Below are 14810 nucleotides of genomic sequence, written 5' to 3'. Positions count from 1 at the left end.
TAGTAGTGTAGTAGAGCTCAGCCTCGTGACTGTTTCCTGTCCACCACCTTATGTTGCCTCTGCAAAGGAGGTTTGAGGGAGTGGAGGCGTGGAAGAACTGTATGCTGATCAACAACACCTCCTGGGCCTCTTTTTGACAAGCTGTAATCTTTTCACCTGCCTTGTAAGCCCTGGGGCATAGGACTATAGGCCCACCTACCACCAGACACCCCCAGAAATACTGAGCAAATGGAAGTAGGGTTTAGAAAAGGGAACCCTTTGTAGCTGATTAGGTTTTATTTTGCTGTTTTGTTTGTTATTAATTACTAAAGAACGAGATTAGAAATTTATTCCCCAAGAAGACAGGCCTGAAGAAATTGTAACTAGGTTATAAACTTAGCTTCTTTTTTTGCTAAAAGAAAAGACAGCATGCTTTTTGATGATTGTGTCATACTCCTGGATCTGGGAGGGCCCCAGGACAGTGGAAGGAATGTATGTCAGAGGAAGTAAGCGACAGACAAGGGCTTTAGTGTGTAAAGGCTGGCTTCCTCCTTTGGAGATTGTTCATCCATCCACCCATTCATTCATTCACACTGTGCTTGGCCCTCCAGGCTCTGCAGACAGACCATTTAGGCACATGGCAGCCCACACCATCTCTGATTTTAAAATCAACATTTAAAATCTGATTTTTAAAGTCCTCCTAAGTCAGATACTCATAGTTGTCGTCTGAGAACAACAAATTTTGAACCTGTAAACTATTCATCCTTCAAGCTGAAATGTTGATTAATATTTTGGATTATTAAAAAAAATCTAGGCAACATCTAGAAACTAGCAGAATATATACAGAGAAGTGCAGCACCCATTTGAGCAAAGTAAGATAGAGTGCTTCCCACTACCTCTCAATTTTTTCTTGGGAGAAGAAAAAAAGTGTGATGTTGACTAGACCACATTTGGAATTCCAATCACCTGGTTAATTTTTAAATTGAAGTGAAGCTGCTGCCCTGGGTCCTAATTGGAAGGACCAGGGTGAGTTTGACAATTTATTTACCCTGGGAGAACTCTCCTGTGTGCCTTGGAACCCCATCTTGACATAAACTTGGTGGTTCCGAGAATTGCTTGCAACTTCATTTTAAAGAGCTCATCTGGCATCTCCTGGACATAAATACAGTTGTTCTGTGGCACCAAGTATGAGGAGGTGATTCTTCAAGGGGAAGGCCAGAGGTGGCTTTATGTAAATAGATTTCTATTAATTACTCCCTCTCTGGCTCCAGTAGAATGGTTTCAGAGGTAGCAACAGGGCCACTTTATGGCTTTCAAGTGAGAAGTATCTTTCTTAGTATTTGCCCAGGCCAATACAGAACTGTTTTAAAATGTACCTCTTTTTATTCCCAAGAAGTGTCAAAGGCCAACTGCTATGGGACTTTGTACTCTACCACCCGCAGTGGCTTATGCCTTGGCTTCAGTTGTGTTGGACCCTAGTGTATGGCTCTCTTTTCACTAAATTACAATTCTAGTACAAGGAAAAATAAAGTCCCACCTTTATTGACAATCTTTATATGTGCTTGTATCTCTGTTAGTCCTCTTGGATACCCTTGGTAGATATTGCTATGATTATTATTTCCATTTTATAGATGAGAATACTGAGATGCAGACATTTGCCAGGTACATAGCTAATAAATGGCAGCCAGAAATGGAGCACAGATCCTCCAGGGTCAGGCCTCTGTTTGGCAATCTCCTTGGTAAAGTAGCTAATGTTCCTATCAGCCACATAGCATGGCTTGGAATGAGGAGAAGGAAAGAAAATGCTGTCCGTGAAGCTTACATAGATAGCTCAAGGCCATTTTTCAAACCAGAGGACAATCTTAGTTTCTGAGTTTTCAATCCCACTGTTCTTCCTCTTCCTCTGCTACCAGCCTCCATTCTACATATGCCTCTTTGTCCTACCCTTCAGTTGTCATTTACTTGAGGAAATCCTCTCAAAGGAACTCCTGTTCCCTCTACTGGGAACAGGAGCTGCCTTTGAACTGTGTGATATCTCCTCACACTCATTTATTTTGCCAAGCAGGTTGTAAAAGTAAGAACCACCCATTTGGAGAGCTGGCCATTATCTAACTGCAATCCAGCCTGTTCATGGTATCGACATTTGTGGTATTAGGGGCTAAAACTGGTTCCTCTAGGCTTGGTCTTAACATTCTATATTGTTCTCTCTGGACACCTATATTATTATTGTTGTTTGAGTTCAATAAATTCTCCTTGTGGTCAAGGGTTCCCTTACTACTTCCTGTAGGCCGACCCAGTGCTTTAATAAGTGATACACCAAGGCACTAAGCCCAAGGCACTAGGATGAAAATAATGGCAGGACCCAGGGAGGACAGGGGTGAAATTTTCAAATTCAGCTATGTAGTGTTGTGTGCAGGCGGATAGTCAAATGGGCACTGTCTTCATGGGGTGTGTTGTTTGGTCACCCCAACATATGCAATAATAGGGGTAAGAGCCTGGCAGTAGGGAAGGATGCACAGGGAAGGAGGCAGTTCTAGGTGGGTTGGTAACTTAAGTTTTTCTTTTCTAGTTCCACTAGCACTGCCTGCATTCAGGCCTCTGCCTCAGCTCCTACTCGTCTAAACCAGCAGCCTTCAAATTGATCACCATGTCTCAAAATCCATTTTTCAAGTTGCTTAATTGACAACTTTTCTTAGAACCTTCTGTAGCTCCCTATTTCCTGCTGATTAAAGTTTCAGAATCCCATAGACCAGCCCCAACCCCAGCCCCACCTTAATTCTCTAGCCTCACCTGCTCTTCCCCTTTGCCCTAGAAATGTGGCATTTCTTGCTACTCTATGAACACATCCTCAAGCACTCCTTTGAGCCAGCCAGAATGGATGGATCATTGTCTGATAAGGGACCTCTGCCTAGTGGAGCTCACCTTCTAGTGGGCTCCAGCCCATTAGGTGCTATGAGAAAGGAGACCCTGCCTCTGGGGCATTCCCTGTACCTCACTCTGACCTCATGTGAGGGCAGAAGTCTCTTTCCATTTTGTTTGTTATATATGGATAGATGGATTATAGCATCTTCTGACTGGGCTGCCCTCCATGTACCTCTCCTCCTGCCAGACGGGGAACCCCTCCAGGACAGGGGCCTGACTTCCTTATCTGGGCATTGCAGAACCCAGCACATAGTTAGTCCCCACTGGTTGGGCTGTATTGAACTCCTACACATTAGGGAGATAAGTGCATTTTTATGTTTAGGGAGAGGAAGTAGAGGGGACAGGAACCTCTGAAGCAGCAACTTGTTTTTTAGAACAGAAACCTGCAACAGGATTTTTGAGGTTTCATTCAACTTTGTTCATCTGGAAAAAGTCAACATTCTTTATCACTCCCTCAACTAAAAGAAACCCCACACTCGGGAGAAATAGCTTCCAAAGCCACGTTCTTCTTGCTTTGGTAATTTTAGCTCATTCAGGGCTCAGGTCCCAGCTTGGCATTGTCAGTCCAAATAGATTACTTGCTCCAGAAATGCTTTGGAACTTCTACAAAGTTAGCAGCTAAGCAGGGGACTAGCCGATTTCATATGCAAAGATTGTTGCATGTCATCAGTGGGAGACTGCCAACCAAAGGATTTATTTTTTTAAAAAAGCAAGTGAAAACTTTTAATTTAGGTTTTGACATGTTCTGCTGATATACATTGGAGCAAAGATTGGAACTTGCCTGCTGTCATCTGTTGCAGATTCTACTGGAATGTTAACCATTGAAGGTTGAGTCTGATGTGAGTTTTTAGTACTCAAGAACCACGTATTTGTTACAACTAAATAAAATGTGCTACGGAGTGCTTCAGAGTTCTGGCTTACAGTCTGAAAGAAAAAATTTTCCCAGGCAAGTTGAGGTTTTGTATGATATCTTGTTATTCAAAAGTATACTAGCTTTTATATTTAAAAAAAACACCAAAAAGGGAATCCAAATTGAGGTCTTTGACTCTAAGACCAGTTTTCTTTCCAGTGTGCCTACCTGTTTATTCTTATCAGAGACAGGAGATGTGTGTTCTGTTGTTACCAGAAAAACATACATAACCTGAAGAAAATTTTTTTGGCTCATTTAAGTTCTGCAAGTATTGAGTTGTGCTATGTAGTCAGCGGTATATTGAAGGGAAATGCCTAAGGAGGAGTATGTATTGTTCCTTGCCTGCCAATTATATATTAAGTACCCACAAGCTTCCAGGTTCAGTGCACACACACTATCTACATCCTTGTGAGATAGGGCTTCTCGCTTTCCCCATAAAAGGGTTATTCAAACAACTGTTTTGTGAATTCTGTAGATGTCAGGTAGTGAGCTGTCTTTCCACATAGACTGAGCTGGTAGAGAAATGTGTCTGTCCATCAGAAAGTCTGAGACCCAAGCTATGGCTGTGATAGATCTGGGATATATTAGGAAAGCAACCTCCATAGCACCTGCTAACTGACTGGTTGCAAGGCTATGTGTGAAGATTAAGAGGTGATCTGGGCCTTCTTGTCTCAGACACTAGAAGAGTAGTTAGCTGGAATGGCAAGTGACTTGTTTAGTTTTGGACCTGCTGAATCCTAGGGGCCCATGGAACATGAAGGCAGCTATGCCAGAAGAGCAAGTGGGCATGTGGCCTGAGGTTCAGAAGAAAACCCCAGGCTGAAGATCTCAATTTGGAAGTCATTAGCCATGGGAGGAGTGATGTCACAGAGGGAGAGAAACGTGCAAGGGCAGAACTCTTCAGAACAGTGGCTTGTAAGAGCACAGTTGAGGAGAAGAGCCCATAAAAGACTGGGAAGGAGCAGCCACAGATATACTGAAAATCGAGGGATAACCAGGAACCATGGTGTTCTGGAAGCCAAATGAGGAGAGAGATCTTTGGATCTCAGATCTGGATTGGTTTGTATTTCTTGTAACTGCACAGCAACTACCTTTCCTCTGAGCTCATCACTGGTAAAGCATAGGATAGGGCAATTAAACATATAAGCAGAAGAAAAGATTTGCACGGGATATTTTGGTACTTTTCCATTTATACCATGGAGGAGGATCAGACTTGTTCTTTGGGATCCAAAAAGTAAAGGTAGGGGCACTGAATAGAATTCCTGGGCTAGTGAACACAAGATAATAGCAGAGAGAACAGATGAATAATGGAAAGGGCTTCCAGCAGGTGCTGAGCTCCCTGTCTCAGGAGGTGGCAAGCAGGTCAGGGATATTTTAGAATGGAATCTTGCACTATGGGAGAGTTTGGTTAGATAACTTCTAGGTCACTTCCTTAAGTACCAAGAAGTAAATGTTAGAGAGCTGAAAGAAGATGGTCTTTAAAGTTGAATACTCTGGGTTCAAATTGTGACTCTGCTACTTATCTATTTATAAGCTGTGTGACCTTGGAGAGATGACCTCACTTCTCTGAGGTCCAGGTGCTCATCTGTAATAGAGATAGTAATCAGTTGCCCACTATGTTATTTAGTAAGGTAATATGCAGAAGAGTCTGGCATGTGGTAAGCAATTATTAAATACTGACAGCTGTTAGGAACTATGGTGAGCTAATAGATGCTGAGAGAAGAACAGTCTGTGTGGGTGTGGCACCACCATTTGTGGAAAGGAGTGTTAAGAGGAACAAGCAAATGTAAGGAACGTTCAAGTCTAAAATTTAACCTTTATGTTTTAAGTCCTTCTGGGGCTTGACTTAAGCAATGAAGGCTTACCATTTTTCCCCTTGTTTGCCCCTGTATGACTGTGCTGGGCCACCTAGCAACAGTCCTGATGAAGCACAGGAGGGCAGCTAGACAAAACACCAAGCAGAATGGCATGACAAGGTGGTGGGGGCGAGAGCCAGGAGACCCACTGAAGCAGCCTGGCAATGGCTCCTGTTGGGTATTTCTCAAACACGCCCACCTAGCAGGATCTTACATATCATCTACTCCTACCGTGTACTGCACAGATGAGAAAGACCCACAAGGCCCTTGGATGGCCAGTAGTCACACAGCTGAAGGACCAGTCAACGTTTTTTAGTTCCCATGTTTCATAGAAAAGAAAACAGAGAGAACTGGTCACCCAGCAAGTCAGTGAGAGCCAGGCCTCAATCCAGTGTCTCCTGATTTCTTTCTGGTACCCCACAGCAGGGTACTCTTCTTTTTGTTGTCTTGGCTGGATATTATTCATGAAACTTGAGAATTCTGTCTGCTTTGGATTTTATAAAAATAAACACCATAGGCCAGAGAATGCATTGTGCCTGTCTTTCCTGTGCTATATCTGTTTTTAATGCAAACATCAGACTTCACAGAGTTTTTGCGCAGATGAAAACTTTAAACTTGTATATACATATTTATACAACAAGACAGAACCTTTGTTAAACATTTTAGCCTTTTAGGATCTCATCCTAGCTAACAGACCCACACTACACTAAGCTCTCTGACATTTGATTATTTTAATTATCCAGCTTGATTATATGTAAAATGGGAATCAGGAAAACATTTTTTTCCATTTTTACTGTATATTACAGATCTTTCACTTTTGAACACAAACTTGCATTGGGTTTCCTAAGCATCTGCCTCGGTTTTCTAAAATACCTTTTGCCCTTTACCATGCCTCCACTTCTCCCCCAGTGATAAATTTAATGGGATGTTTGTGCCTCTCAGATTAATACCAAATACCAAGTCCTGTTGTATTTTTGAAGAGCGTCTCTTCACCATATTTTAACAAAAAATTTCTTTATGGCTTTGAATAGAGACTGACTATATTGGGAGACTATTTAGAGCTTAGTGGCCTTGATAAGCTTTGTAATTCAGGAGTCGGGCGTGAGTCCTACTTTACATAATGTTTAGTTCAATTTGGGAATTCATCACAGCATCCTCTGAGGGTGTAGGAAAATTTTTGAGAAAGGCAGATACTTTGGAAATCATATCAGTACAGCCAATATGGCCTTTTCGTTGCATTGAAAAAGTTACAACTTGATAATTTTTATTTTGTCCTATAGGCTAATTAGGTAGCTAATTAGGAACAGGTCTAGGTGTCAAGTAGACTTGGTTTGAAATTGTACCCCTGCTGTTTATGTCACAGGAAAGCCACCTCAGTTCCTGCTTTAATACATTAACTGTGGGAATTGAATATAGGAATGTTCATAAAGAATTTGGTGCAGAACTTGGCACATGGTAGGTACTTGCTCAACATTTGTTGAAAGGATAAATGCAGCTAGCTTACATCATAGGAGTGAGAAAGGAGGGGACAGGTGATGCTCAAATCCTTGGTGGCTTTTCCTGCCCTGGAGACAAGAGAGTCAGAAAATTAGCATGGTGAAAGTTGTCTCTTCAGAGGCTACATACTTATTTCTGTTTACACTAAAACTGATTCTTTGGCTTTAAGTTTGAAACAAGTGAAAAAGCAAGTTGATCAGAGAACTTCTTCATCCCTCTCAGTCAACTGCACGTTTCTTCTTTGGTTTCTAGGAAGTCACAGCCAGAAACTTATTCCAAAGTCACATTAAAATGCCACATGAAATATTTGCTGTCTTAGATGATCCACACCACTGTTCGCCTTCATAAATGTGACCAGTCAAGAGTTATAGCTCCTTGTCACCCTATGTTGGGTCTCTTCCTCATATCCCATCCATCTTCCTTGCCACTGCCACATAAATCTTCCTAAAACATCTCTTTCATCATGTCTCAATCTGTGTCAGATACCTACAGTGGTTCTCTTTGCTGTGGGACAGAAGCCAAACACATAACCCACAGGGGTAGCTCCCTGCAGCTGTTTATTGACATCTATTACAAGGAGGACATCGAGCTTGGTGTTTTACATGTGCTAACTCTTTGGAAAACATTTCTTTTTTTTTTTTTTGTACTGGGGATTGAACTCAGGGGCACTCGACCACTGAGCCACATCCCTAGCCCCTTTTTGTGTTTTATTTGAAGACAGGGTCTCACGGAGTTGCTTAGGGCCTCATTAAATTGCTGAGGCTGGCTTTGAACTCATGATCCTCCTGCCTCAGCCTCCCAAGCTACTGGGATTGCAAGCATGCGCCACCAGACCAAGTAGAAACATTTCTTTATCCCACTTTACTGATAATGAATAGGAGACTTGGACAGCTTCAGTTGCTTGCCTAACTAAGTTCCCTCCTGCGGTTAGAGCCAGAATTCTAAACTCTCTGAGGCCACTTGATTCAAAAGTCTAGGTTGTTTTTTTTTAGATTCTGGGCATCTTTCTCCCAACCATTTTTTTCCACTTTTTGTTAAATAATATTCTTCTATGGATTAAATGTGGATGTGAGATATCTACCTTCAACTTAGGAGGAGGGTTAGGAAGGCTTAGAGATGAGAGGTTGGCCCTGTGTGAGCCAGCATCTCCCAGAAGTCAAACCTTGTATTCTGGTTGAGATTCTTGGCATGTAACTGAGTTGTTAGGGCCCAAAACACAAAGACCACTTAGCATAGTGCTTAACCTCAAACAGGGGCTCAGTAACCATTCATGGCCTTCAGAAATGGATGAGCAGAGGCCTCAGGTCTTCAGAACCCTCATGCAGGAAACATGGCTCATGAATAAGACTGAAGAGCAGAATGATGGAGCCATGAGGTGGCTCTCAGGGAAATCTCAACATCCCCTTTGGCCAAGCATCAAGATGGTGGAGATCCAAATCAAGTGGTGTGTGGTAGGAGGTACTATTTTCTCCTGTCCCTTTCCTGAGTTCACTCCTGTCACTTCTGAGTGTAGTGGACTATTCAGACTTTTCAAAGAACCCAGTCAAGCTCTGAGGCCTGGCTACCACCAGTTTCTGCTGCGTCTGGCAATGATTACTGCTTTCTGGAGACTCCTTGAAGACAGAGTATCTGGCAGGAAAGAGTAAAGTGAGCTTCTACTTTAAGCTTCAGACTAATGAATGTGGATGTCCTCATCTATAGCCATCACTCACTCATTCATTCAGTATTTATTCTGGCTGAATGTTCTAGGCATGTGTTTAGAGGAGATGGAGCTTAGCTTATAGAGGCAGATAGATCTTCATCAAATCTTGGCTCTGCACCTTCCCTGCTGGGTAACTTCAGATAAGGATTTTATTTCTTTGAGATTCATTTTTTCCTTTTTGAAAAAAAAAGTGACTAATGATGCCTTCTTGCAGGGTTATTGTGAGTTATAGTGATACGTGTGAAGAGCCATACAATAGCATCTTGTATATAATAGACATTCCACAAACAGTAGCCTATTTTATAGTTGAAGTACTTTTAATAAAACATAAAATCCAACACTTTAGCCATTTTAAAGTATGTGCAATGCATTGTTTCTTATTGTGCTCATAATATTCTGCAACTCTCACCATTACTTAATTCCAGGACATTTCATCATCCAAAAAGAAATCCCTGTTACCCATTAAGCAGTCACTTCCCATTGGCACCTTCCCCGTGTTCTTGGCAACTACTAATTTCTGTCTCTATGGATTTGCCTATTCTGGATGTTTAATATAAATGGAGTCATCAAATAAATGACTTTTGTGTCTAACTTCTTTTACTTAGTGTCATATTTTCAAGATTCATCCATATTATAGCATGAATGAGTCATTTCTTTTTATGGCTGAGTAATATATCTGATGTATGGATATACCATACTTCGTTTATCAGTTGACAAGTTGCTCGACATTTGGGTTGTTTCTGCCATTCAGCTATTTTGAACAATGCTTCTCTGAATGTGCACGTACAAGTTTATGTGTGGGAGCACATTTTCATTTCTCTTGAGTACACACCTAGGAGTGGAATTGCTGGGTCATATTAAACACAGAATATTCTATGTTTAAATTTTTGAGCAACTGCCAAACTATTTTCCACAATGATTGCCCCATTTCACACATCTACCAGAAGTGTTTGAGGGTTCCAATTTCTACACACCCTCCCCAATACTTGTTTTTTCCTCATTTCTCCCATTTTTCCCAATTGTAGCCATCCTGAGTATAAAATGATATCTTCTTGTAGTTTTGGTTCACATTTTCCTAATGGCTGATGATGTTGATTATCGCTTCATGTGCTTTCTTGAAGTAAGCACATGAAGTGTCCTTTTTGAAGTCATTTTTTCATTAAGCATTTTTGTTTGATGAGTCCCTATTGTGTGGCTAGTCCTATAATGTTGGCCCACTAGAGGATACTAACACTCTAGAGGGAAGGGGGACCTCTAAGGAGGTAATTGCAGCATAGTGAGATAATAGACTATGAAAGAAAGCATCTATAGTGTGTAATGGGACCTTTGAGAAGAAAGGAGGAGATGAGTGGAGGGTGGGCAGTTATTCAAGCAGACAGTGAAAGAGGAGGGCATTCCAGATGCAAACAAGAGCATGGAGCCTCTAGTATAACTGGCGAGAATGAGTTATACTCCCATGAAGAGAAAAATGACAGACCAGAAGAGCACAGCTTACTTGAGTTCTCACACCTATGAAGTGGTGGAACTGGACCTAGAATGCAGGTTGTCTGACTTTTAGTTCTTTCCACAATTTGCAGTCTGACCCTCAGCAATTCTTAAGTTGACACTCAAGGCGATTTCTTCTCTTCCCCCAACCACCTTACCTTCTTCCCTTACCTCTCCCTCTTGTCTATAGCTGAGCCATCTCTTGTGGTTCAATTTAAGTATTTTCCTAACTTTTATGATTCCTATTTTTCCCCCACCTTGTGTGGTCTACATTTTCATTGTCCTTAAGTGGTTATCCTTTCATGTTGATGGGCTCTTCAAGTGCTCTTCTCAGGTTCTTAACATGGAATTGATTATCCTCACAGCATTCTGTAAGTAGGAATTATTTACTTCAAGTCCCAGATGAGGAAGTGGGCTCATAGAAGTAAAGTTAATTTACCCAAGATCATTCAGAAGTAAGGGGTCTAGTTCAGATGCCACCTCCTCTCAAAAACCTTCCATGGTTACACCTGAAGTGGTCTCTCTTGCTCCTGAAATCCTATAGCTGTTATTCCTCCATATTCATCTCCGTGTTGGAATTCTCGGGTAAGCTCCTCATGAACTATTTTGTTTCCCCATCTGGATGCTCATTCACCTATGTCCCCAGAACCTAGCCTTGGTTTTGCAGAGTATAAGTTTTCAATGAGTATTATGCTGACACATAGGAGGAAAAGCTCTAGACCTGGGTTACATTGTTGAGGTTCTCATATATTCATGTAAATGCTGATAATTTCTGACTTTGCATAATGGTGAACTGTCTAGGGTGGGGACTTCATGTGATCTGCTCCTCCTTTATCCCTGGGCCTGATTGATACACGGATGGATGCAGAGACTTCACCATTTGGAAACCCATTTACTTTTTATCTGCATTTTGAAAGAGTTGAAGGAGGTAATCTGAGGATTGTTCTCTATCCAAATATCACCTAGTTTTGTAAGTCTGAATGACTCCTTCTCTGTACAAAATCCACACCAACACAATATCGAGCTACACACTTTCAGCTTAGGAAAGTAAAGCACAGCTTGTCATTTCCAGTTTGGTGGTTGCATCTCAAACTTTCTCCATTGAACTTGTCAAACTGAAAGCTAGCTCAGGAGCTCTGCCTCCAGTACACACTATCAAAAGTCCTAGTACCACCCTCTCGTCTGCTCTCTTCTACATGTGCGTGCATGTGCGCATGCTGACACACACACTGTGTGCACACCATGTCAGGATAATTTCATTTGAAATACTTTCTTTAAGTTTTATATTTTAGATCTTTTTATTTTAACCTTAGAAAGAATCAATAATTATTTGTAGGAGAGAAGCTATTGCTCTTTTGGAAATGCCCAAGTCCCCACTGTTATTCAGGCCTAACCCATTGGATGTATATTATAGCTACAAAGTGAATAAGAACAGGTCATTCTTGTGAGAACAGAACCCAAGGATTATTCCTCTGGTCAGTGGGAAGGGTTGTTTTTAATCAGTAGGAGGTTATTTAATAAGGCCACCTCTTTTTTCCTGGGTATTTCCTTTATACTCATACCCTGCTTAAGTCATTTCTTTGTTTTTGAAATTAAATCTTTTTCACCTTATTCTTAAAGTGATAAAATGATTTAGGTACATTGATAATACCAAGTATAATGTCCCATTCTTTGAGTGCCTAGGGTGACAGCATAGTTTGGTGAATTGTGTGACTTTCCTGCTATCATCCCTAAAACTCTGGTTATGGAGGAGAGGCCTGAGCTTGGAGACTAAGATCTTGCTCTCCTTCCCCTGTCATGGAATGGCTGAGGGCCAAACAGGTGTTTCTGACTCAAGTCCCACCTTTGATAATCTGGGCCTCCATTCCTAAGACCATTTAGAAAGACTTAGCATTTGAGTACATTCATTAATAAGCATCCTTCTCAGCTTTACTAACAAGTTGTAAGGAGATGGCCTTATACCTCACCCACCATGGCCTGGGTGAGGTGTAAGGCCATCTTAACACAGACAAACACATCCATACATGAAGACCCTTGGAGACTGGATTTAACCAACTACGGGGTGTGTCATGCTTTGGGTAACATGCTAGAGACTGCACTTAAAGTACAACAGTGGCAGCCTTTGGGGAGTGTAAGAAACAGTGGTTCCCAAAGTCTCAATTCAAGCCCAGAACACAAACTGTTTTACCACAGGGGGCCAATTCCAGAGTGGGTTCAGATTTCTATCTCTGGAGCCCTAGCATTTGAACTTTTACTTTTGACATCTCCCGTGAGAGACAGATCTGGGAAGTATAGTTTGAAATCTGTGCAAAAACAAAACTCTTACAGATTCTCTGAGGTTGCACTTAAACAGTGAGAAAGTGAGGAGAAATCATATTGTTTTGTATTGATGTAGCACTTTACAGTTTGTAGCACACTTCAGTACATGTTTTAAGCACATTGGAAGTTTTCCACTCCTAGCTGTTCCTCAGACCTGCGCTTTGGGCAGGCCTTACCCATCTTTTGGGTTGAGTTTCCTCATCTGTGAAATGAGAGTTGGACCAGTTGGTTACTGAAGTTCCTCCTTCTATGATTTAATTCAATTAAAAAGGCAGTAAATATTACTCATTACTCTTCCCATATCTACCTTACTTAGCCTGTCTTGCGTCAGGACTGTGGGGAGTTCCATGCCCTTCCAGCTTAGACCTTACCTTCAAAGGGATATTATCCCTCTTGTGCCACTGTTGTCTGAGCTGGCAGAAACCCACAGGTTTTTCTGGGAAGATACTTGGCTTATAAAGATCTGGATTATTGAGGGGTTCATATACCAGTTAAATTCAGACCAGATGACAGTCTAGAGGCAGTCCAATTCCAAGAGTCTAGAATTCCATAAAGCCTACTCTCTAAGTTGAACTTTGACCCCTAAGTGAATTCATTTGGGTGCTGTTTCAGCACTTTTTTGTGACAGTGCTTTTAGCAAATACCCTCCATCCTAGAGGTGGATCTGCCCTGCTCCTTACTCTTAGGATCTGTGCATGCAAGACAATAATACTTTTATTTTTTAACTGGTCTGGCCTCAGTCATTTTCTAGAATTTGAGGTTTGGGGCTTTTTAACCATTTTGATTCATGATTAACGTTGTTCTCTTGATATGCATTTTAGAAGACAAATCTGACCTTGAAAACAGTGTGATGCAGAAGAAAATAAAAATCCCCAAACTTTCCCTCAATCACATAGAAGAAGATGGGGAGGTTAAAGATTATGGGGAAGAAGATTTACAACTTAGACACATCAAGGTAACAAAATCTTTGCTCTTCTTAGAAGTATGTGGGACATTTTTATATTTCTCATAGCTAAAGAATTTTAATCTGGCCTCCTTCCCCACATAAATGTCCCCTGGTGTCATAGTTCATGATTTTTTCAGGGTGGAGGAGACTTGGGACAGCTCATGTGCATTTGCCTCGCTGGCCCACTTTCCGGGGAGCCCTGATTTATGCTGTGCCACCAAGCACAATCCCGTTTGCACGGTCTGTGCAGTGTCATCGCTGCTAGGGGTTTGGAACAATGTGTTTCTTCCTGACCACAGCTCTGGAGAGGTCACTGCTGAGTTCCAGGAACATTAAGAATCTCTTGGTCTTGAGCAGCAATTTAGAGCTAGTCACTCTCAGATGGCCCAAATAGCTAAGGGTGGACTCATTGTGAAAAGATGTTAGCAAGGACCACAGAGGGCATTTGTGGGACCCTGGTTTGGATGAAGACTTTTACATGAGGTGGCATTTCCTTGCTATAGGCCTCCTGTTATAGTTGGCCTCCTGCTGCCTTCACTTTGAATACTTGCTAGAAATCTTGTTCAGCAAGTTAACTGTTTTGTTTTGTGTAGTGAGTATCCCAGAGGAAGGGAGAGGGAAAAGAAGGAAAAAGGGTGACTTCTGCTTTGAACATGATCTGATTTGGGACACAAGGTCAAGGTTGTTCCGAAGGCCTAGTGCAAAATATAATGTTGAGTTCAATTCATGCCACTTGTGGCACCCCTGCTGTGGCCCCTTAGGTCATGCAGATTACCCAGAGATTAGCTAGACCCTGGGCCCAGGGTCTCACAATATAGTGATGTGTAAGTGATCATTACAATTTAAGCTGCTAAAATCATCTATACTAGGAGTACTTTATCACTGCAGATAAAGGACATAGGATTTCATCCTGTTACTCAATCTCATAGTCATGGCTTTGTTTTATTTTGTTTCCCTTTAATTTCCCAAAACTCAGTGAAAGGTTAAGATAAGCCAGCCCAAGGTAGTTAAGTTGTCCAGAATCTTGTGTCCTCAGTTGTCTGCACCTCCCACACATGCCCTCAGTCAGGAGAGCTCCTAACCCTCCAGCCCTGGGTGAAGAGTTCAGCTGGTCCTGTATCTCCCAGTTCCCTCAGTGCAAGCTTTGTCCCCTTGAGCAGGAATTTCCTCAGGCAGCTAAGTCCCCAACCCTGG

The 14810-nt window shown here is 41.8% G+C and overlaps 2 protein-coding genes across 5 annotated transcripts in view; both read left to right on the top strand.

The window, feature by feature from the left end:
* Agbl4 (AGBL carboxypeptidase 4) overlaps window positions 1-14810 on the top strand; it is a 1188963-nt gene that overhangs the window by 948502 nt on the left and 225651 nt on the right. The window lies entirely within an intron of this gene.
* Window positions 1-14810, top strand: part of Bend5 (BEN domain containing 5) — a 46609-nt gene that overhangs the window by 1511 nt on the left and 30288 nt on the right. The window contains exon 2 of one of the 4 annotated variants that reach the window (XM_026382132.2): window positions 13492-13625. The exons of 2 other annotated variants lie outside the window; for them this stretch is intronic. In XM_026382132.2, coding sequence (XP_026237917.1) covers window positions 13492-13625 — 134 coding nt within the window. Of the gene's footprint in view, window positions 1-13491; window positions 13626-14810 lie in introns of those variants that run through there. One more of the 4 variants, XM_026382137.2, reaches the window with a different exon arrangement.

This window comes from Urocitellus parryii, chromosome 11, assembly GCF_045843805.1.
Source record: "Urocitellus parryii isolate mUroPar1 chromosome 11, mUroPar1.hap1, whole genome shotgun sequence".
NCBI lineage: Eukaryota > Metazoa > Chordata > Mammalia > Rodentia > Sciuridae > Urocitellus > Urocitellus parryii.
The sequence above is the reverse complement of the archived record's forward strand: the minus strand, read 5'-3'. Positions and strand labels throughout refer to the sequence as shown.